This window comes from Peromyscus californicus, unplaced genomic scaffold (assembly GCF_007827085.1).
Source record: "Peromyscus californicus insignis strain IS unplaced genomic scaffold, ASM782708v3 Scaffold_11__1_contigs__length_118956290, whole genome shotgun sequence".
Lineage (NCBI taxonomy): Eukaryota > Metazoa > Chordata > Mammalia > Rodentia > Cricetidae > Peromyscus > Peromyscus californicus.
In genome coordinates, this window is record NW_026294402.1 from 49862147 (window position 1) to 49885310 (window position 23164).

At 47.5% G+C, this 23164-nt stretch overlaps 2 protein-coding genes across 4 annotated transcripts in view; one reads left to right on the plus strand and one right to left on the minus strand.

Moving 5' to 3' along the window:
- Tmem266 (transmembrane protein 266) overlaps nucleotides 1–2040 on the plus strand; it is a 119497-nt gene extending 117457 nt beyond the window's left edge. For 2 of the 3 annotated variants that reach the window (XM_052760916.1, XM_052760925.1), the window contains exon 11: nucleotides 902–2039. In XM_052760916.1, coding sequence (XP_052616876.1) covers nucleotides 902–1494 — 593 coding nt within the window. In that variant the 3' untranslated portion in view covers nucleotides 1495–2039. Of the gene's footprint in view, nucleotides 1–901 lie in introns of all 3 variants that reach the window. The other variant, XM_052760934.1, reaches the window with a different exon arrangement.
- Nucleotides 2041–15613: 13573 nt separating this feature from the next.
- Etfa (electron transfer flavoprotein subunit alpha) overlaps nucleotides 15614–23164 on the minus strand; it is a 63665-nt gene continuing 56114 nt past the window's right edge. The window contains exons 11-12 of the mRNA XM_052760945.1: nucleotides 22390–22470; nucleotides 15614–15871 (exon numbers count right to left, since the gene is read on the minus strand). Coding sequence (XP_052616905.1) covers nucleotides 15833–15871; nucleotides 22390–22470 — 120 coding nt within the window. The 3' untranslated portion in view covers nucleotides 15614–15832. The remainder of the gene's footprint in view (nucleotides 15872–22389; nucleotides 22471–23164) is intronic.

The window sequence follows — 23164 nt, forward strand, 5'->3', positions numbered from 1 at the left end:
TTTGGGGAGAACCCTGTAGCTCTATACCCAGAATAGTTCACCATCACCCCCCCAATGCCTCTCAGAGAAAAGAGCTGCTGATGTTGACTGCTCTGAGGCTCATCAGTCTGCAGGAAGCAGACTACTCAGGATGTGACTGTCCTACCCCAGCCCATTTAAAACTCCCTCAAGTGTGACAAGGTGCACTCTGGCTAGCTACCTGGTAAATCCCAGTTTCCATGAGGGATCCTATCTCAAAAAAATAAGGTAGAGGGTATTAGAGAAAGACATCCAATTCAGCCCCTGGCCTCCACACTCACATACTTGGGCAGGCACTCCTGTACTCATGTGCATACACACATACCAAGAGTAGTAGTAGTAGTAATAATAATAATAATAATTATTATTATATTATTATTATAATAAAAACTCAATGACTCCTCAACAGAACCCTAATTCCTTTTTCTGGGACAGGCTTTCTGGGGTGATTGGGATCGGCTAAGTTAGTCTATTGTGAAGACACTTCTGCCTCTTGATTTAAATAAAGACCCACAGCAAGCTGTCCGAGGCTGTACTCCCAGACTATCCCCAGCACCCAGAAGACAGCAGCCTCCACTGACTGAGCACAGTGTGGGCCTCAAGGGGAAGGCACTAGCTGGCTTCTAAAGCTTCCACTGGGAAGTGTTGTGGGCCCCTTTCCATGGTTGGCTTGTTGAGTGTCACATGTCTGCACTTCGGTTCAACAAGATAGATTGGCAGCATCTCCCTTGGTGCAGGCAGTGATAGTGACCTCGGTTCTCAAAGGCCTCACCGTGGCTACTTCCCAAGACCTGGCCACACTTGCTGCCCAGCCCCACACGGGGCTTCCAAGTCCAGCCGGGTGGGCAGAGGCATAGCGTGACTAATATTACCTTTCTTGCAGACAGTGGGGTCCCAGAGCCAGCAGTGTGTGTGGTCACTACAGCTGCCATAGACATCCACCAGCCCAACATCTCCTCAGACCTCTTCTCAGTCGACCTGCCTCTGAAGCTCAGTGGTAACAGCGCCTGCACCAGTGCCACCTCGGAGGCCACCTCCCACTCCACCTGTGGCTCAGTCACCAGGGCCCAGAGCGCCAGCAGCCACACGTTGGGTTCCTCCACAGACTGTAGCACCCCCCGAGAAGAGCTGTCCTCTGAGCCTGGACCTTCTCCCCTCCCACTGCTGCCTCCCCCTCAGCAGCAGGTGGCAGAGGCCGCAGTCCAGGACCTGATGTCCTCTCTGTCAAAGGACCCCTGCCCATCCCATAAGGCCTTGGACCCAGCACCCCTGGCCCAGCCTACCCCTGCGGGCTCAGCCCAGACCAGCCCTGAGCTGGAGCATAGGGTAAGTCTGTTCAACCAGAAGAACCAGGAGGCCCTCCCTGTTCTTCAGATCAAGCCTGTCATCCACTTGCAGCCCACAGCGGGGCTGGAGGAGAAGTTCAGATCTTTGGAATCCACAGAGCCAAAGTTGCATAGGGTTCCTGAGGCCTAGAGAGCCTGCAGGCTTGTTGAGTGGAAAGAGGGGAGACAGCCATCTTGAAACTCTTTCAAGGCCCCAGAGGCCACCCAGGGCCACAAATGGGGCTCAGGATCCCGCCTGGCCTCCCTCAGGGTGCTGTCTGCCTCCAGGGAGGTGATGTCAGGCAGAGGCCACATGCCTCAGACCTCAGAGTCCAGAGCTGGGGCCTCCTCTCGCCCTACTCAGGAGAGGGTGGTGCTCATGGCTGGGGTTTGGGGTTTTTGTTTTTGTTTTGTTTTTGTTTTTTTAAATCATTTTTACAAAACCAGCCTATGGCCCAGCTTCAGCAGGGTAGGGTGTTGGGGCCAGCTCAGCCTATTCCGTGGCCTTCGTTCCTGATGCCCACCCCGGATTCTCGGGAACAGCACTGTGAGCAGGGGCTGCCCAGCCTCACCCCAGGGATGCTGGGGGAGCCGACACAATCACAGAGACTACATCTGACATTCTCTCATTTCAACGTGGACGTTTCCAAGTCTTCACAGGCCATGAGGGGACGGGTCTGGAGGTGGGAGGGTGTGGGAGGGCAGGGGCAGCCATTTTACAACCCTGCTTTAATAATAAAACCCAGCTGCACTGAGTCTTCGGGGTGGCAGAGGTTTTTGTCTGGTCTCCAGCCCAAGTGATGTGTCTGGAGCGGCTCATTATGGGCGGAGTCAGCCAAGTGGGCGGAGTCTGCCGGGCTCATTGTGGGCGGAGTCAGCCGGGCTCACTGTGGGCGGAGTCAGCCGGGCTCACTGTGGGCGGAGTTAGCCGGGCTCACTGTGGGCGGAGTCGACCGGGCTCACTGTGGGCGGAGTTAGCTGGGCTCACACTTAGCCAGGCGGCTCTATCACCTCTCTGGCAGCCTCAAGGCCTTTACAGAGGGGAGAGCCCTAAACCCACCTGTGTAGGCCAGCGAGTGCTTTCCCCTTCCCCTCTCCCCAGCAGAATGGAGCCCACAGCTGTGCCTCTCACTGGCAACTTCCAAGTGGGGCCTTTGGACTCAGGGCTCCACCCCTGGGGTCCTCAAACTCAACCTGGTCCAGAGCTCTGAGTTCAACATTTTGTCCACAATAATAGTTTCCAGCCTCGGCTTTGCCGCCTGCCCAGTTACAAAGCTGCATGACGTCACCAGCTCCCTGCCCATCCCTGGTCATTCTCCAAGTTACCTGACCCCAGCTCCCGTCCTAGCCTTGCTGAGGCCCATGTCCTCCAAGGGGCTGGGCTGCAGCAAGCTCGGCCTGGCCTAGCCTCTGGCTTTCCCTTCTCCATCACTTCCTCCCAGGCTGCTCTCATCCCCCCTGCCCCAAATGTCAGAGTTTTGTGAGTGTGACCATCTCTCTTTTGTGGGGAGAGTGGGGGAGGGGGGTAAGGCTTGCCGGTTTAAAGGGTTCCTATTCCCCCAGAGGACCAGACGGTGAGTCACAGCCCTTTTTTTTTTTTTCTTTTTTTTTTGGTTTTTCGAGACGGTTTCTCTGTGTAGCTTTTCGCCTTTCCTGGAACTCACTTCGTAGCCCAGGCTGGCCTCGAACTCCCAGAGATCCGCCTGCCTCTGCCTCCCGAGTACTGGGATTAAAGGCGTGCGCCACCACCCGCCCGGCGAGTCACAGCCTTTTATGAAGTAGCTCACACTTTCCAATCTCGTTCCCCCTTCACTCTTTATGGGTACTTGCAGAATCAGTGCGCAGCCTGCCCCGGCTCTAGTAGGCCAGGCGTCCTCCAGCTCCTGGGGCCCATTGAATCAGCCCTGGTAGGGCAGCAGTCCCTCATCTGCTCCTCTGCCTACTTCTTAGGTTATTAGAGGCCCAGGGCCCAGGCCTAAGCTCAGAGCCATGCTGGAAAGGCGCGTGGATCAGAGAAAAGGAGGGACATTGCTCTGTGTAGGCAAAGACCACCCCCGGTTCATGAGCTCTGTCTGCAATGGGGGCGCGGGAGGGTTGCCGGGTTTGTTCCCTGGCACGGAAGGACAACCATGAACAACCATGAAAGACAGGAGAGGAAGCCGCAAGAAAGGGAAAGTAGAAGCTTTATCCCTTAGAGTTTGGGGAGCCCGAGGGCTGGGAGTCCGATAAATGGACACAGGCTTGGGTATTTTACAGGGCCCCAGGGTCCTCGCGTTTTCCCCATTGGTTCTGTTTAGATACCATCCCCCTTACCCCCCACCCCGCCCACGCATGGCCTCATGTCTTCTCACCATTCTCCTCAGTGTCTTGTGAAAACACAAAACTCCATCACACAGAGCCCATTTTCCGCTTTCCTCATTTACCTCTGTCCCTCTAACCCTCCTACATTCTCACTGACACTGATCGCTGTTGGGGGTTGGCCAATGGCTACTCCAGTGCTTCCTGCTGACAGGGGGTGGAGTCTAGGAGCTGTCAATCCCAGAGAGAAGAGACTTTAATGAGGTGGACTCCTGGGGGCTGTTCAGGGGGTTTCAGTAAAATTCTGGCAGGCAGTGCATCTATTGCCCCATCTGCAGGAGCATCTGTAGGAGCAGAAGGGCTGCAGGAGTGGAGAGGAGCATGTCAGAGGGCACTACAGCACAGCCCAGATGGGCAGCCACCTCTAGACCGCTCCCACACAGGAGCAATCAGCCCTAGGCAGCTATAAAGAGTGACGAACTCAGGATCTGCTTTCAGATACTTCGATAGCTGTCAGAGTGGCTAGAATCACAGTATGAGGTTCCTCCTAGATAGGGGAGAGAGAGAGAGAGAGAGAGAGAGAGAGAGAGAGAGAGAGAGAGAGAGAGAGAGAGAAACAGAGAGAGAGAGAAACAGAGAGAGAGAGAGAGAGAGAGAGAGAGAGAGAGAGAGAGAGAGAGAGAGAGAGAGAGAGAAACAGAGAGAGAGAGAGAGAGAGAGAGAGAGAGAGAGAGAGAGAGGGATTGACTTAACCATCATTTGATTTTTAGGTTTAAACCAGAGCGGGCCCATATCTCTTGGCTGTAGGTAGGCACTGCAATGTTGAATTGAGCCAAGATCATGATGTCCTGTTTCTGGAAATAACTGTCACAGGCCTTTACTCTTTGGCTGTTTTATTGTTGTCCTTTCTCCCTGTCACAGAGTCAGAGGGCCAGCCTGACTCAGGGAAGGGGCCTTTGGGAAATATTTTGAGACAAGCACACTCGGGTCTGGTTAGTTAGGGAAACTATTGCTGTGACGAGACACCCTGACCAAAGCAGCCTGGGGAGGATTTACACTTCCGCATCACTGTTCTCCACTGAAGCAGGTCAGACAGGAACTCACACAGGGCAGGGACCCGGAGGCAGGAGCTGATGCAGAAGCCATGGAGGGGGGCTGCTTACTGGTTTGCTTTCCCTGGCTTGCTCAGCCTGCTGAGGAGCCTTTTGGGAAGACAATTGCTGGTTATGCAAGCTTCCCACTTGTGACTTAGCCTCAAGTCTAATGTCATCCAAATGAAACGGTTCATTTGTCCTCTCAAACTGTCCAGGGTTCTAGACAGGTGCTGGGCCTGCTTTTAGGCCAATGCTACTCTGTCCATTTTTCAACAGAAATTGGCCATTGGTATCCACCTTCCCTGGTACATGCACAGAAAGGGTGAATCCTATACCTAATAAACGGTCCTCTCTGTTGCTTCTGGGTGCAACTCTGGAAATGCCCCCCTTTGTTGACAAAACTTGGCTTAAGAAACACAGGGACCTACAAAGCACATCAAGCTTCACCCAACAAGAATCTGATCTTTGTGGCTCTCAACCCATGCTCAGAGCTGTGGAGACTTTCCACCCTGTTGGTTTACTCATTAAGTAGTTCCATCCTGATCGACAGTTCCTGCTAAAGGCCACTTTTTTATCCTCCAGTTTATGACAGGCCTGTGTGCAGAAAAAGCTGGTATTCTTAAGGCCCCATGGGTCAGAGAAATCCCAGGGGGTCAGGGGTACAGTGAGGGGGGGCCTCTGCTGCTGCTGAGCCCTCTATATCATGAAAGGAGAGCCATTATCCCTCTCTCCAGAGCATCCTCTGAAGAGTTTCTGAAGATGGGCTTGGATACCATCCTCTCCTTTCTCATTAGCAACCACGAACGGAGGGGGAGCCTGTTCCAAATATTTGCTCTTATTGATATGACTCTTCAATACCCCGTGACCTTAATGAATTCCTAATCTTATATGATCCTTCATTCAAAAATACCTCTGGAGTTAGTGTTCCCATGGACCCCCTTTTCTCAGGCTTATCATCATGTACGTGAGCATGATAAGCACCCAGAGTGAATAATGTGCCCATGATCTAGAGAATATTGCATGCTCTTTTCCCCTGGTCTGTTTATGTTAAGGCATCTAGAAAGTAAAAAGAAAAAAATAAAAAAAGTAAAGCAGGAGTGCCAGAGCATGATGGGACAGAAGCAAAAGCTGGCTTCGAAGAGGAAAGAATAGAATTGGAGGCGCCAGGCAGGAAGCAGAGGCATTAAGATCCACGGAGTCCTCATCTCCAGCCTCCAACCCAAGCAAGCTGGTCCTCCTCGGCCTCCAGCTGTTACCTGGGAAACCGCTGCTGCGGCAGAGGGTCCTAGACATACGTTTTGTTAAGCTAGTCCTTTAAGTGCTACTGAGAGCAGGCGACGAGCAAGCCATGAGAAAGGAAGAGGAACAACTTTGCCCCTTCAGGATAGGAGAGGCCTATGGCTAAACAGTCCCTGCCTCCTTCCCTTCCCTATCGATCCTGTTTAGAGACCTGTCCTTTGTCCCCATGCTTTCCCTCCATTTCTCCTCCCATTGCCTTCTGGGAAAAAAAAGCAGCTACCATCTCAGGAAGCCTATTTGCATTTTGTCGACTGATGTCCCTCTGACTGAACAAGAGGGTGACGAAGGTGTTACAGGAAACCCAGCGGGCATGTGCTAGGGGTGACCAGGCCTGCCACAGGGGGGCTATTGTGAGGACAGCAGTCTTGGAGGTAGGTTGGGTCACCTGTCAGCACTGTGAGGTCTCCGTTTCGCAGGCCTTTCCATACTTCAGCAATCCTGTGAAGCAGGTTGATGTCCTCAGGTCAACACCAGCGGGAGGGACATGTGGCACCTGGCTGGGCATCCGAGTTCCCCAGAGCACATGGAGGTAAGGCTGCCATTCCAGTCTTCCGCATCGTGATGGCAAGATGGCGGTGCAGGATTTGTCATCTGCAGGACTGAGCCTACCAAGTCAGTAATCAGTAACCTTTCCCCGGAGGACTGACACCAGCCACCTTCCTCAGTCATCTGCCACTCTATGAGCTCTGTTGTCCCTCAGTCTTGAGCTAGGGCAGATCATCAGCCAGGATGTGGGCCAGATGAGCACTGCAGATCTGCTGCCAGGAAGCAGCCCACCTCTGCCGTGGCCTCAGCTCCAGCCAGCCAGCACCCGCCTCTGCCGTGGCCTCAGCTCCAGCAATGAACCACAGGACAGTGGAGGAGACCTTTACAGGGGGGTTTTAAAAGAATAATAACAGCACGTTTTTTTTATGGAGTAGTTTTTACACTGTGCTGTAAACACAACCCACTTTCAGAAAACGAGCAAGGAGCCAGCTCAGAGCGTTAGAACAAATAGACTGTTGGACGGAGATGGTGAGCTGGCCGGCGGCAGAGGCGCAGGAACATGTCAGGGAGGTGGAGGTCTGCAAGAGCAGGAAGAAGTCTAGTGTTAGGAAGCGTGTCGGGGTAGAGCCATGTGGAGATACAGAGAAGGGATCCTGTAGGGGGAGGTCACCGAGGCCCTGAGTGCTGGCTTGAGCTGATGTTCATGGACTATACCACAGAAGTGCTGGCAGTGGGGCCTCGTGGCTGTGGTGCGATGACTGTTCAGAGACAGATCAGCAAGATGAAGAGCACAGGGGCTGAGCGGGTGAGAACCTACAGGGCTGGGCATCCCTGCGTGTACAGTGTAGGGGAGGGGGACAGCAGAGAGTCGAGCAGCCACGCTCTGGTGTCTGAGATCCTGGAACGTGGAGATGGCTGTCTCTGGTATCATGAGCATACACAGGGTGTCAGACACATTATGGTTCTTTCTCTGGACTCCTCTCAGAGAGGGAAGGGGTCAAGCCTCAGTTATACTCTCATCATAGAAAGACTCTGAGGCAGGTACTCGAGGCCTGTGGTAAAAGCTTTGGCTTTCATGGCTCTCCAGAGTGCTATAGACGGGGGGCCCATGGAGGTGGGCCAGCACTCCTCAGGAGGTCTCCAGCCCAGAGAAGAGGCTCCCTGCTCATTACTCCGTTAGAAAAGCCCACTCTGGGGTCCCAAGGGAGCTGTTTGAGACTCCCACAGAAGGGGGCAGCTTAGGTAGCAGTTGCTGCCTGCTGTGGGTATATGGTGATAACAGCAATGACTATGCTTATTTATGTCCCGGGCACGTTTGACAGTCCTCTCCTTGTCACAGCCCCACAAACTAGGCTCTACTTCCCCTGCAAAGCAAGGAGAAAGGACAGGAACAGCGTGATGAGATAACTGGCCCCTGCTACAGACCGCTAACCAGTAAAATGTAGTGGCAGGATTCAAATACAGGACGCTGGGTGAGCGGCCATGTGGGAAGCGGTGAATCAAACCAGGCACGGACAGGAAAGCCGGAGACATAATCTGGACTCCAGCCTCTTAGTGCTTTGCAGCCTGCTGTGCCCTAGAGGGCTGGCTTCATTGCTCAGCCCTTGCCTCTGGAGCCTCGAGAACCTTGTGACCATCCCAACATGCTGAACCCAAAAGTAAGGACAGCGAGGCTCAGAACCAGCAGTGTATGGCCAGCCTGCAGGAACCCAGCAGCCCTGGCCAGAAGACACTTAGGGTCGGGGGCTGTAAGGCTTTCTTTGAGTAACTAGCATGACTGGTCAGCCTCCTGAGCCCCCAGCAAGAATTCAAACTAAGAACCGAACTTTTCAGGTCAAGTCATATGGACGGAGAGGGCAAAGGGCACCACAGTTCACCCTGTGGAGGCTGGGACAGCGTATTCATTCCCTCCACAGCTTAGTCAGTTCCCTCTCACCCCAGGACCAGCCCGGGCCAGTCAAGAGAGCAAGGTTCTTATCACTAATGAGAGACCTAGAGCTAGGGCCATTCTCCCTGGGAGCTGTTGAGAGCCCACAGTACTTTGAGCTCTACCTACAACTTGTGTAGCTGCTGAACGAAGACTCAGAACGGGGCTGGAGTAAAGTCTGCTCATCCCTGTCCACCCCAACTCCAAGTGCCACTGTCCCTTACAGTGTGCAAGGCCTGGGCGTCTGGATTCCTAGACCAGCCCTGTTTCTGTCTTGCTTTGTGACTCAAAGCAAACCCTTGAGCTCCTCCCTTCCTAGCACAAGAATAATGACTCCCGTGTGCCCCACCCCTGAGGGTTGCTGGGATGACTAATGACATAATGGAAGGGAAAGCCCTTTGAGAATGTTTCAAGGGAAACACAAGCTGAAGGCACCCTTATTAATAATAGATGCCTGGGGTGCGTTTCTGCCAGCACACGCTCAGCACTTCTGGGGCGGATGCCCAGGAGATGCTCCGCTATTTCATTTGCTGCCACTGATAGTTCAGAGTGGGGAGGGAGGCGGGTGGGACCGATGGGTACCCTGCCCTAGCTCCAACAGCCAGCTCCCGAGCTCCTGCTGCTGGCACATCCTCATGTGTCCCCTTGTGAACAACGCCGTAGAGTCACCCAGTTTCAGAAAGGAGATTCCTGCCGTCTCCTTCTTCAATACCAGCTCTTAACCTACCCCACACTCCTTGAGGAAATCACAAAATTGCAGATTTTTCTTTCCTTGGCTCCATTGCTCAAAAGTTTGGTTTTTGTCTCCTGATGCATAGTTAATTTAATTATCCAAAGAAAATGATGGAACACTTGATGCTAATTTATTACCAGCTACCAAGGACACCACACTGACATAATTTCATGCAGAGCCTCGGGCTGCAGCTTAGCAGGCTGCCTATTCGCTCTGAACAACCAAATGAAATTGACTACCCAGGAGGTCAGCCAGGACATTAAACACTGTGATAAGTGTGGCAGAACCTCGTGCCTGAGATTTACAGTGCACCTTCCACCCCACGCTCCAGGAGCCTCCCCAACATCAATTAGGCCTCGTAACTAGGAGGACTCACCTCTGCCTACGCTGTTTAAAGAAGGAGCATGGACTGTGGGCCCTGGTTGGGATAGTGCCATAAGAGAAAGCAGACTGGATCCACCCTGCTGCACAATCCCTCCCCTCCCCTGCATCCTGAGCAAAGCACAGAACGGAAGCCCTAGAAGAGGCCTCAGGAATGAGAGTCAGCTTGTGCTTGGGAACCTCTGTGCTTGTTCAGGCTGGGCCTTCTGCTTTGGATGTGCCCTTCTTTCAGCTATGCCCTCTGAACCTGGCTAGCTGTCACATCTTTCCTCTACTCCAGACCACCCCAGCTGGGTCCCATGGGAACGCATTTGGTTGTCTAAAGTTACTACTAGTCCCAAGTCCCCAGGCAGGCTATAAACCCCGTCGGCTTTGGTCTTTTCCTCTGTAGCATGGGTTCATGAGACTTTCATGAGACCATGCATCTAAGCGGCTCAGCAAAGCATCTTGGGCATGCAAAACTCTCAAAAAAGAGTTATTGTCTTTACCCATATAGTGTGGGGTCTGTCTACACATTCAAGTCACTGTCTTACACATGAAGAACATGAAGCCTAAATGGAGAAGAAAACCAGGCATGGTGGATCTTGTCTGTCATCCTGGCACTCAAGGTGAGGCAGAGGAGAGCCACGAGTTTGAGATGGATAGTGAGTTCTAGGCCAGCCTGGGCTAAAGAGTGAGATAGTAAAAAAAAAAAAAAAAAAAAAAAAAAAAATTGCAATAAAAATATATACTTGCATTTTAACTAAAAAAAAGAGTGAGATAGTGTCTCAAATAATAATAATAATAATAATATTATTATTATTATTAATAGAGAAGAAAATTACAAGAAGAGAAAAATAAAATAAATAGGCACCTTTTGACCAGAGTCTAGCCCAGTGAATGACCCTGCCTCAGAGACACAGAAGTAGAACCAGATGTCTGGGTGATCAGCCCAAATGTCCCCAGGTGGCCCGACATAGGAACAGCAACTGAAGCTTCTGGAGAGTCCAGAGAGAAGCAGCGTCTGCCCTGACTGCCTGGCCCATGTGACTAGTTGTGGGAGGTAATGGTGATGCCAGCCTCTCCGGAGGGAGCCCCATGCCACCACTGCCTCTTGCTACAACCACAGGCTTGCCGCTCTGAAGCCATGTGCATGGAGGAGAGTCCTAGAGAAGCTGGGGGTGGAGAGGAAGCAGTCAATACAGAGGGCAAGAGTCCTGGAGGAGATGGGCATGGAAGGAGCCGGGACAGTGAAAAGGCCATGCACCTCCACGTCTGAGTCGTGTGGGTCCCATATGTCAATGCCCATCTCTCTGGCCATTATCTCGGCCCTCCATGCAGAAGGCAGCAGCGAGACCATCCAGTATGTAATCAATTCTTAGTAAGCCATATTTGCCAAAACTTCTGGTTTATGTTTCAGTTGCTTTGTGACCTGGGGAAAACTGTGCATGTGATTTCCTCAATCTCTCCCCTACTCACTAGCAGGACGGTGTGCACTAGCGTTTTAAAAGCCAAGGTTATCAGCAGGTCTTCATTCCGGCTCCCAGAGTTCCCCCAAATCTAGGGTTACATGGAATTCTGACCGTATAACCCCCCCCCCATACGCTCTTTTTACAGGATTATCAGCCAAGCCTCCAGCTAACTATATCCATCTGGCACAATCAATAGGGTTCTCTGGGTTTCCCACTTTCTCCGGCTCACTTTTATGTCCACCAAAACAAAACCCCTAGTCAGAGGCAGCAGGAAACATAGCCATGCTGAGCATTCCTTTCAGAATGAGAACATAAGGTGCATTTATGGCTGGGGTTTCCAGTCCTCCAGCCGGTGCAGACACACCCAGGCTCTGGCGGCAACCCGGCTCCCCTGCTATCCTGGGAGGAAAAGCTTGCTCTCTGCCAGCCTCACCCACAGCACTGGACCCATTTACACAGTCTCTGGGGCCCCATTTTGTAGCCAAAGAGTTTTCAGCTAAACCCATTCAGGGCATGAAGCCAGAGGACTCCTGTAACTACCTCCAAATAGCTTCCATCTTTCCTCCCCTCCATCATCGTGAATACATCACCAGGTCCGGCTAGTTGTCCAGGTAGGTCATGGGCCTTCTACAAACTCTGGCTCTCCATTGCCACACCCCTCTCAGGTGGCGGGGTCTCAGGTCGTACAGCTCTTTGTAGAGCACTCAGTAGGCTGTTTTGATTTTGTGTATGTGGTGTGTGTGTGTGTGTGTGTGTGTGTGTGTGTGTGTGTGTGTGTGTGTGTGTGTGTGTGGTGTACACCCAATGAAATCTGGGAGTTTCTTCAGTGGCTCTCCACTTTATTTATGAAGGCACGATCTCTCACTAAACTCAATTCTAGCTAGTTTAGCTAGTTAGGTAGTTAGTCCTGAGATCCTGCCTCTTGTAAGTTGCCACTGCACCTGCCAGGCTTTACCATGAGTTCCGGGGATCCAAACTCTGGCTCCCATGCTTGTGTAGCAAGCATTTGATCGGATAAGCCATAACCTCGGCCCAATATGCTGACATACTTAATTCTAAAACATTCAAACAATAGCCACCAACTAGCAGAAAGGATTTTTAAAATATTTAACGAAATTACCCGGTACGTCTCTAAGACTAAACAAAAGCTACGGAGAGGCAGGCTGAGCTTCTTGTCCATTCACTTGGGCATCTGCTTGCATTGTCTAGAAAATAAAGGGGACAGGCAGCAAAGTTTTTGTAAAGGATGTACAAGGATGACTTCACATTAGCACAGCTCTATTGGTTACCTGTCCCTCTATGGTACACTTTCACAGAGCCATCATGGGAGTATTCCTTGAGAGTAAAGTTTGAGAAACACTGGTTTCGGAGGGAAAAGGCCTCCTAAACTTGTCAATGACCCCTACAAACTGGCTTCTGTTAACTCCTATTTCCAAAAACTCTACATTTCTGCCCCTTACTGCAACTATCCACATGAACTCTGAGCTCAGTTTCTTCTTCCATCCTACATGCTAATGCAAAGCCTCCAGCCCCTAAGAAGAGCCACCACTGGCCCACACGGTGACATTCAGTGACAATGCCTAGTGTTTGCTCTCTGCTTTTGCATCTCATCTTTTCTGGTATAATTCAGAGGGCAGGGACCATGCCTTCAACAGCCTGTGACCTCAGAGACTAGCACACTGTCCTCTCTGACAAGTGAAGCTAAGGCCACCTTAGGCTGTGGCTCCCACACATCACAGCTGCTGAACCACCGAACACTGCAAGAATGTTCCTGGCAGCGTTGCTGAGCACATGGGGCGATGCTGGGAGCAGCATCACCACTGGGCCTCAGGCTGTGTGAGGGAAGGAGCATCTCTGTCCTCTCAGGGGCTGTCCTGCAAAGGAAAACAGGCTACCCAAACTCCCAGGGACCAGAGGAAGCCAACCAGACCTCAGACAAGCAGAAGGGAAGGGGAAGCACACACCTAGTAGGAAGCACATTGCCCTTGCCTCCTTCCCCATTGCTTCCAGAGGTCCAGAGCCAGAGGGAAGGGCAAAAGGAATGGATAGTTCAGTTTCCAAAAAAAGTGAAGGTCAAAGGGGCACCTCAGACCATGCCTTGTGGGCTGTTTTCACTTTAACCCATCTTCCATAGCTGACTTCTTGTGTGTACATGTTTTTATATGTGTACAAATGTGTGTGCGTGTGGCGGCCAGAAACTGGCATTGGTTGTCTTTCCCTCACGCCCTTTCCACTTTAATTTTTCGAGGCAGGGCCTTTTATTTAGTTAGACTAGCTGGCTAGCAAGCCCCATGGATCCACCTAGCCCCGTCTCCCCAGTGGTGGGTGTGACGTTTTAGAAGGTAGGTACCAGTTATCCAAACTCAGGTCCTTATGGTTATGTAGTACTTCACCATCTGAACCATCTTCCCAGACTTCTGGAAGTACGTTCCAAGTTGGCGCTCCAAGGGACTTTCATCCCACAACACTGCCTGTCCTTTCTGCCATAAAGCCTCATGAGTGGCAAGAATCATTTAGTGCTGTGTCTGAGGCGGATTACTATGTAGGCCTGGTCTCCCTGCCCGAGTTGAGGGAGACTCAGATTTCTAGTGAAGGCACCACTCCGAAGCCAGACTGCCTAGTTTCAAATCCTGGCTCTGGATTAGCTGTCAATTTGAAGTTACACAACCTTGTAGAGGTTATAATTATGGCTGTAAACCAAAAAAAGCAGGATATAATTTAACAATCATTAGGAAGACTAGAGGGATAGTAAGTGCTAGGATAGTGCCTGGCTATATGCACAGTAAATACTGTATAGCCAAGGACTGCAGAATACCTGTGACAGTAGTCTGCAAGACTGCGAGACTGCTGCCAATCTCCTATTGTGTGGTAGTAACAAGGCCCAACATATCAGCCACACATCTGCGGGACAGATGTAAACAGATTGACTGTGCTGCCAGTCACATGAACACGTATGCACACTATAAACACTAGGGTAGAGTTGGCTGAGGCTTCTAGGTTTGTACAAAGACACCTGGAGAACAAAATGGACATTTCTTAGAACTTACCAGCCTGGTAAGTAACATGACTATGCTAAATGCTATGGTGAGGATGACAACCAGCCGTGTCCAGTCAATTCTGGTTCTTGGAGCTGGGAGAGGGCAGCTATGACAAGAGGAATCAGTGGGAGAAAGGACAATCAGTTCAACTCAGAAGTAAGGCACTACCTGGGGTGCTCCTTTCTGACCGGCATATCTCAACAGGGTCCCTCTACAGCCATCACACCTGCCACTGCTCCGGCCGCTGCAACAGAGGCAAATGGAGAAGCCCCTAAAAAGTACCCCAAAGGTAGAAAGATACAGTAGTCACTTCATGAGGTGACTGAAGCCATGAATGCCCAGGCAATTCAAGTTATGGTTCTCTCCTCTGCGTCCCGCTATTTCAACCTGGGCAACAGGGGGCACAGCCCGATGACCCCACAGCTCTGGCATTCTAGGATCATGGTACTAATGTGTTCATGACTTGTGAAGAGCAACCACTTTACTGCAGTCCTCCTACCCCACTAGAAGGCTAAAACGCCACAGCTTCCAAAAGCGCTTTGCAGCAAGTGACTGCAAGTCAAAATAGGCTCAATTGGGCAGTAGGCCACGTGGGGTCTAGAGGGCCTCACTGCTCACTCCCTATCTCTTCCTTATGGTGCTGCATGCTCAACACAAGGTGCCACCTCAGTTGGCAGGTCTTATGTATTCCACTCTGCAGATGGCTCACATGGCCCCAGATACCTGCCCATGGCTTCCTGCGGGCCTGGCCATAGCCTCACCCAACTGTCTCAGACCTGCACGTAACTGGACTTGTACTCCTGGTGCATCAGAACCCTAGGGCAGGAGCGTGCAAGTGATGACCACATGTTCAGATGAGGTAGGGCCTGGTTGGTTTTCTCCACACAGAGGAAAATACCAGGAGAGTAAAGGAAAGGGCAGAGAGCATTTTCTGAGCAGAATTTAAACATTCATAGTAGTGTCAAACTATCTGCAAAAGTTATAATGTCTCAAGAGTCGTCCTTCTCCACTCCCCCTCCTTTGCAGACACAAAGTCTGATAAACTAACAAACCCCTAAAATGGACACCTGTAGTTTAAGTTAACCAAGCACTTACAGTATGGTGAGGCACAAGTCAGGTTTACTTTTACATTAGCTGTTTTCTGAAGACTAGGGTGCTTCTAGAACATTCACACTTTGTGGTCAAGCTTCTGTAGCTCTGAATTTGCCAATCCAGCTCCTATCTTCTGGGATATGCTATTCAACAATTAAACTAGGGTGACCAGGCTATGGGAATTTTCATGCTAACAATCTTGCCTAAAACAGAGATCACCCATGAATAAGACAAGTGAAGAAATAAGATGATGATGGTGATGATGATGATGATGATTTGAGACAGGGTCTATGTAGCCTTGGTTGGCTGGAACTTGCTATGTGGACTAGGCTGGCTTCGAGTTCACAGAGATCCATCTGCCTTTGGGATGCTGCGATAACAGGTGAATGCCACCACACCTGGTTAGAAGTGCATTTTATTCCCTTTCTTCAATTTCTTCTTTATTTAAGAAGTTAGGCGTGTTTCTGATAGTAATTTTAAAGGATGACAAAACTTTATTATATATTTTATTTCAGAATTAGAAAATGTCAAAAAATAATTGTTTAGGACCACAAAAAATTAAGAAGGAATATAACAATTGATTCATCAAAAGGCATTCTAGCTGCTGTTAGCATAATTTTCCCTCAGATTATGAATTTCTATGATTTCAGCTGAATACTTTTGACAGTTTCCTTAAGATATGATTTTGATTTATTTTTTCTTCAGTATTTCTGTCATTTCAGGAACCACCTGCAAAACAAACAAAAAAGCCAAACCAGTAATTAAACAACTTAAGCCCTCTCTGCCATAAGGCCACAGAGCTCTTGGGGAGGCCACAGAGGCTAAAATCATGGCAAATCTGTTCACCAACAAGTGCCATTCAGGCACACGCATTCCTGCTCACTCGCTCTTCCTCCCAGCCCTCGTGAGATGGCAAATCCTCTGTGGGGAGAGCTCACCAGGAGCACAGGCTGTCAGGGTCCAGAGCTAACTTCTGCCCAGATGCCTTTTGATACAACCACAAACTTAGACATTGCTAAAAAGACTGAGTAGGAGGCTCAGCTCTTCTCTCTGGGGCTGAGAGCAGCGAGACCTCTTTCCCTTCGTAGTCCCCCAGCATCCCTCCCACCTTCACCGTGGTGCACCTCACTTTCCTTCAAGTCTGCACACCAATGTCACTCCTCACAACACTCAACCTCCTCTAGCACTTGCTCTTTCATTCTTTTTTTGTGTTGTGCTTTGTTTGTTTTTTGAGGCAGGGTTTCTCTGTGTAACTGCTCCGGCTGTCCTGGAACTCACTCTGTAGTCCAGGCTGGCCTCGAACTCACAAAGATCCTCCTGCCTCTGCCTCCCGAGTGCTGGGATTAAAGGCGTGCGCCACCACTGCATGGCTACTCTTTCATTCTTGCATTGCACACTTCATCAACATTTTGTTGGCTTTCTCACCATGTGTTACTATTATGTGGCACATTTAAATGAACTCAACATTCAGTATCATTGCTTTTCATTAAAATCAAGATTTTGTGCCAATGCTGTGGCTGGTCAGCAAATAAACCACAGCAAGTGCAAATGACTGGTCTAACGCCTGTCCTAAAACACAATTAACTTTGACCCTTAGTCCTGTCAGGTCAGGCTATAACTAGAATGTGACGTTTGGACAGCAGAGGAGAGCCAGTCGACAGTAAGACTAGGATGCCACACAAACACTCTGAACACCAGCCGGGTCGCCTGTGTAAAATATCAATTACCCCATCTTTCAAAGGGCTGTGAGCTGCTCTAGCTTAGAGATCTCCACTGACCACTGCACTGATGAATGCAGCCTCTCAATTATTTAAGAGAGCTACATTTCCACAAGGTGGAAATAATGCGTTCCTACAAAATTTATTAAGGAAATTGTCGACATGTTGTTTCTTCCGAATGTCACTTTGTCTCCAGCCTATTAAAAGGCCTGTGTTTACCATGGAGCCAGCAGGCATTCGCTCAGGGCAGCTCTAAGTGCTGGCACCACTTCCCCTGGCTTTCCTCAGTGGAGGCACCATGAGCTCATGCCAGTCACAGGGATGACATGCTCCTTGAGCCTCACGTGGGACCAGCGTGTTTCATGAAAAATATGCCATAGCACAACATCTTTCCCCAGGAGATCAAACATTTAGAATATATAAAAGCCCACCCTACAGAATGTCCCTTAACCAAACTCCCCACAGAAGAGTCAAGGGGACTTTCTCTTGTCATCATTAAACCAACAATAGACTTTACAAAAATTCTATATAATCCATTAGGAGGAAATACTAAATGTAAAGGCCCAGGCATACTGAAAGACCTAGATTCTTACTTTTAATCTCCTTTAGACATTGCAGAAGCAGCCAGCTCTACTCAGGAAATGCAAATCAGAGGAGACTTGAATTTAAAAAGAAGGCAGTCTACTGCCATAAACCCATGATGAACATGTTCCCCTTAGAGCTGGGAGAGTGGAGACAACTCTGGGTATGGGATTTCTCTTCGGTGTGATGGAAATGTACTGGGATTAAAAGATGGCTGCACAGCTCTATGGATATACTAAAAATCAACAAACCTTACATTAAGTTTGTTGATCAATTCTGTTACCAGAAACACACTCTAAACGTGGTCATCTTATACCAGATGTAGGAGAATGAGAGAAACAGCACTACATGCTCCAAATTAAGGAGTTTTTAAGAAAGAAGAGACCAGTGTAGCCTAGGAAAATTCAGAACATCATCCTAGAAAAGAAAAGGAATCTGGTTAAAAAGGAAAGGGAGAGAGGGGAGGAGAGAGGAAGAGAGGGAGCGGGGAGGGGGGGGGGGGGAGAGAGAGAGAGAGAGAGAGAGAGAGAGAGAGAGAGAGAGAGAGAGAGAGAGAGACAGACAGCCACAGAGATAAATACTGCAGGTTCAAGAGGTAACAGAGTATAATGGCTGTGGTGGGAAGACAGGAGGCATAACAAATCCACCCCATGGGAACACTATGGTCTTTTCAATAGAGGGTGCAGGGCGACTGGGAATCCACATGGAAAAGAATGAAGGTGGGCCCCTATCGCACACCGTATACAAAAATGTACTCCAAACAAATCAATGACTATAACCACGAAGTTGTTAGAAGAAAACCTAAGAGTCAACCTGTATTACTTTAGGCTGTCCATCGCCTCTCGATACAACAACAAAAGCACAAGCAATGAAAGAAGCAATAAACAGACTGGACTGCATCAAAATCAAAGTGTTTGTACATCTAAAGAAGTTATCAAAAAAGTCAAAATAAAGTTGGGCATGCTGATATCACCTTTTATCCCAGCACTTGGGAGAGAGAGGCAGTCAGATCTTGAGTTCAAGCCCAGCTTAGTCTACATAGCAAGTTCTAGGCCAGCCAGGGCTACAAAGTGAAACCCTGTTTCAAAAAACAAACAAACAAAAATAAATATATACAAAACAAAATCCTTTACTGAATGGGAAGAAGCATTTAGAAACCATATATTGGATAATGGCTTTATATTGACAATATGCAAAGAACTCAACAAAAAGTTAAACAGCCTAACCAAAGACTTCGGATATAGCTCAGTGGTAGAGCATTTGCCTAAAATGCACGAAGCCCTGGTTTCTACCTCTTGCACCAACAAAAAGGAAGCAAGGGACTTGGGTAGAAATGTTCAATACACATCTTTTCTTGAATGTTCTTAACATCATTAGTTACTGGTGAAATATACATTAAAACTATAACTGAGATACTACTTCATCCCTAGGATGGCTCTAATTAAAGGAACAGAAAATAACAAGTGTGGATGAGGCTGTGGAAAAAATCTTATACACTGCCATCAGGAATGTGAAAAGGAATGTGTGACCTCTGTGAAAGCAGTCTAGAAGGTCTTCCAAAAGCTAAGATGGAATTACTATATGACTGGGCAATTCTGCTCTGTGTGCATGCAAAGAAAATGAAAGCAGGGATTTGAACATATACTTGAAGCCCAATGATTACTATGGTATATTAGGAAAAGTTTTCTTAGGTCTAACACTTGAAGCATAGGCAACATAAGATTAAAAAAATAGACAAGTCAGACTTAATCAAAACTTAAAATGTTTATACTATAATGAAAGTGAAAAGGCAAATTCAGAATGAGAGACCACACTGGGAATCATACCTGATAGGGAGCTAACTTCCAGACAGACAAACAACTTACAACTCAAGAACAAAAAGGCAAAACAATGTAAAAACACAAGAGTCACTTCTACAGAGAAAATATGTAAGTGGCTAATAAGAATACAAAGAAAATAGTTAACATCGTCAGTCACCAGGAAAATACAAATCACAACTGAAAGATGCCACTTCACATCTACAAGGACATGTATAATCAGGAGGACACAGTAACAAGTGCTAGTGAGTGTATAGAGGACTCAGAGCCTCATGTCCTTCTAATGGGAATATAAACTGGTACAGCCACTCTGAAAGCAGATGGACACACACTTCTACAGCAATTCCATGCTGAGAAAAGAACTCCAAAGAAATAAACACCACTATCTATATATAAATCTATATATGGATGAGAAATCTATACATGGATGCTCATAGTGTCATTATTCACAATAACAAAAAAGCAGAAACAACTGAACGAACAAATAAATGTGGCATATTTCAGTGATGGATGCTGTTTGTCAAGAGAAAAAATAAAGTACTACTAACACGTGCTTCGACAAGGCTGAAACCTGAACCTTAAGCTCAGGGAAAGCAGCCAGAAAGAGCACAATATTAATGATTCCAGCTATAGAGAGAGGCCAAGATGAGCAAGCCTGTCGACTAAAAGTAGATTTGGGGAGCATGTAGCATAGAGGTTATGGGTACAGGGTTTTTCTGCAGTGGAATGGAACTATATTAACATTAGGTTAGTTGTACAGCAGCATGACTAGCCTAACAATAATTAATTATTGTTTTTACATTTATCTATATTTATTTTGTATGTAAGTATGTGGGTGCATGCATGTGCATGATTATATGTACAGAAGTCAGAGGACAACTTTGTAGGGGCAGGAGTGTATTCTCTCATTCCACCATGGGGGTCCCAGAGATCAGGTTGTCAGGTATGGCAGCAAGTGCCTTTACCTGTTGAACCATCTTACTGTCTCTAATCATACATTTTAAAGATAAACTAAAAATTGTTTAAATTGCAAGTCTGTGTGAGGGTTTGTGCACATGAATGCAGGTGCCCACAGAGGCCAGAAGAAAGTGTTGGATCCTCTGGAGCTGGAGTTACAAGGGGTTGTAAGCTGCTGATGTGAAAGTTGGGAACCAAACTTAGGTACTTCACAAGAACAGAATATGCTAAGCCATCTCTCCATTTAAAAAGAGCAAACTTGCCGGGTGGTGGTGGCGCACGCCTTTAATCCCAGCACTCGGGAGGCAGAGCCAGGCGGATCTCTGTGAGTTCGAGGCTAGCCTGGTCTCCAAAGCGAGTTCCAGGAAAGGCGCAAAGCTACACAGAGAAACCCTGTCTCGAAAAACCAAAAAAAAAAAAAAAAAAAAAAAAAAAAAGCAAACTTTACAGTATAATTATTTTATATTAATAAAGCCTTTATATTAAAAAAGCCAGGTGATGTTCAATGTCCTGTCATTCTAATACCTTTTATAGTATTTACCAATTGCTTTGAACACCTACTATATATCTGAACAGGAGAAAATACAAACAGGCAGGCTAATATTTACCACAGACTGCAGCAGATGCAGTGTAATCACAATCTTAATTAATTACCATCTTTAAGGTAGGCAGTGTAATATTTACAATACTTATGATAAAGGTGACATTCAGCAAGATTAATTTGGCTGAGATAGTATAACTAGTATGAAGACAAGACAGAATTTGAATTAAAGCTCTTAATATATCATAGTATTTCTGTTTGTGTCCTAATTCAAAATTTTTGAAGGGTGAAGCTGTATAGAGATAATAAAATTTCTCTTTTGCAGGGCTAGGAGTGGTAAGAACACTTGCCTAGCATTTGTAAGACTCTGACTTTAATCCATAGCAAAACACACACACACACACACACACACACACACACACACACACAGAGACAGACAGAGACAGAGACAGAGACACATACACAACCCTTCTTTTCATACCAGTTTCCTTTCTCACCAAGACATCTCAGTGGCTAAACAACTCCCCTAACAGTTACACACCTAGGTCAAACAGGAGCAGCTGACCTACATGAACTCCAGGTTCCTGATGCAGAACCTCGGCATCACTGAATTGGGTTATATTTTTCCAAAGACAAGGCCTAGGCCCTTTAGAGGGTCCCTTGAGTGAAGCATGACCTATGCTGAATGAGAGAACAGCCTCCTAGTTTTTCCACTCAGTCTGAGTCAATAGTGAGTGCCATCAAGCAGCTGAAGGGTCTCAGGTCTATTTCTCACTGCCTGGAGTCAGTCTGTTTGCCTTGCCTCTATTCTCAGGCTGCAGCCTCCCCAGTGTGGCGCACACTCCCTCAATATAGTTCCATGTTGGGGATTCCTATTCTGGCAAACCCATTTCTCCAAGGGCTGAACACTTCTCTCAGAGTGCCAACTTCTGCATGAATGATTCTGCACAGGCAGACCAGAGTGACAAGAAGAGGCTGAGCCAAACATGAGCTGTGTACCTTTAAATGTAGCTAAGTACATTTCAAGTGATCATCAACTACAATTTGCTAAGTAAGTTTTTATGGTTAAAGTGGTCTTTCTCATGAAGAAGGCAAACACATAGAAGTAGTAGTGTAAGAATGCTCACAAATGAAGAGTGCTTAAAATGGGGGAAAACACATTTTCCTTAAACCTGTCACATGAGAAAGGCCTTGACTTTCAAATTTAGTAAACAGAATATTCTTGTTGAGCCAGTTAAACTGGACTTGAGTGCCAACTCTTCCCTGAAAAGGCCTCATATCCTCAGCAATCCCTGAATGAAGAGCTTGATGCTCATTTCTTTAGTGTATCTACCAAATGTGGTCCTAGGTTCTACCTATGGTGTCACTTTACACTATGCTGATTCAGTATGTGATACACCAAGAGGCGTGGATATTTTACAATTTGGGTTTCTTCGAAAGAAGAAAGCTGTGTTGCATAGTAACATCACAAAGCTGTTAGGGAGAATGCATTTTAAGTAGGACAAAATTATGTAATCTATTAACAGCATGTTTACAGATGCACAACACACATTTTTGTCTATCGTTTCATCCTTGACAAAACCCACTGGATGGCAATATTGGTGACAGCAATCCCTTTTAAGGCTAGCTTACCTTAAACAAATCTGCGACTATCCCATAATCTGCCACTTGGAAAATCGGAGCTTCTGGGTCTTTGTTAATAGCCACAATTGTCTGTGAAGTGAAAAAGCACAGTGATCGGCAGTTCTGTTTTTAACTTCCCTCTTACAATACACTAACAGTCTTTATCTCTCAAGACAATTTGGAGCGTCAATGCCAACACTATACATATAAGAAGGTTTTGGGTAGTATTGTAGTAAAATATCTACCGCTATTAAAATATCACTACTGAGACCATCTCAGAGTAAAGAGTTCAAAATTATTATCCTCTTAAAATTCTTTCTTAACAAGAAAAAAAGTTTGATTTTTAGATAAAATAGTAACAAATCTATACCCCAAATCATAATGCTTGTAAACTTTTGTTTCCTATATATTCTATTCCATTTGTTATTCATCCTGGATCTGTTGTGAGTATATAAAAGCTATCTTGCCAACCTGCTATTAAAGGAGAACTTTAAAAAATTTAAAAGTCCTTATGTATGCAGCAAATACATGCAATAAAACAAGTTACTGGGGCTCTTGTAAAAACTACCAAAGATTAGCCTTACCTCCTACAATGCATTCCTAAATATGAAAGGTTGTGGCAGTTACTTACAAAGTAGGAAGAATGGTTTGGTATTTCCCATAGTTGTTTTGAATACCATTACAATTAAGTAAAGTTAGAGCTGTGACTCAAATGCAGTATTATTTTAATGGATGGTGGATTATCATAATTCAGATTTCTAGAGGTGAAATTAAATTTCTAACT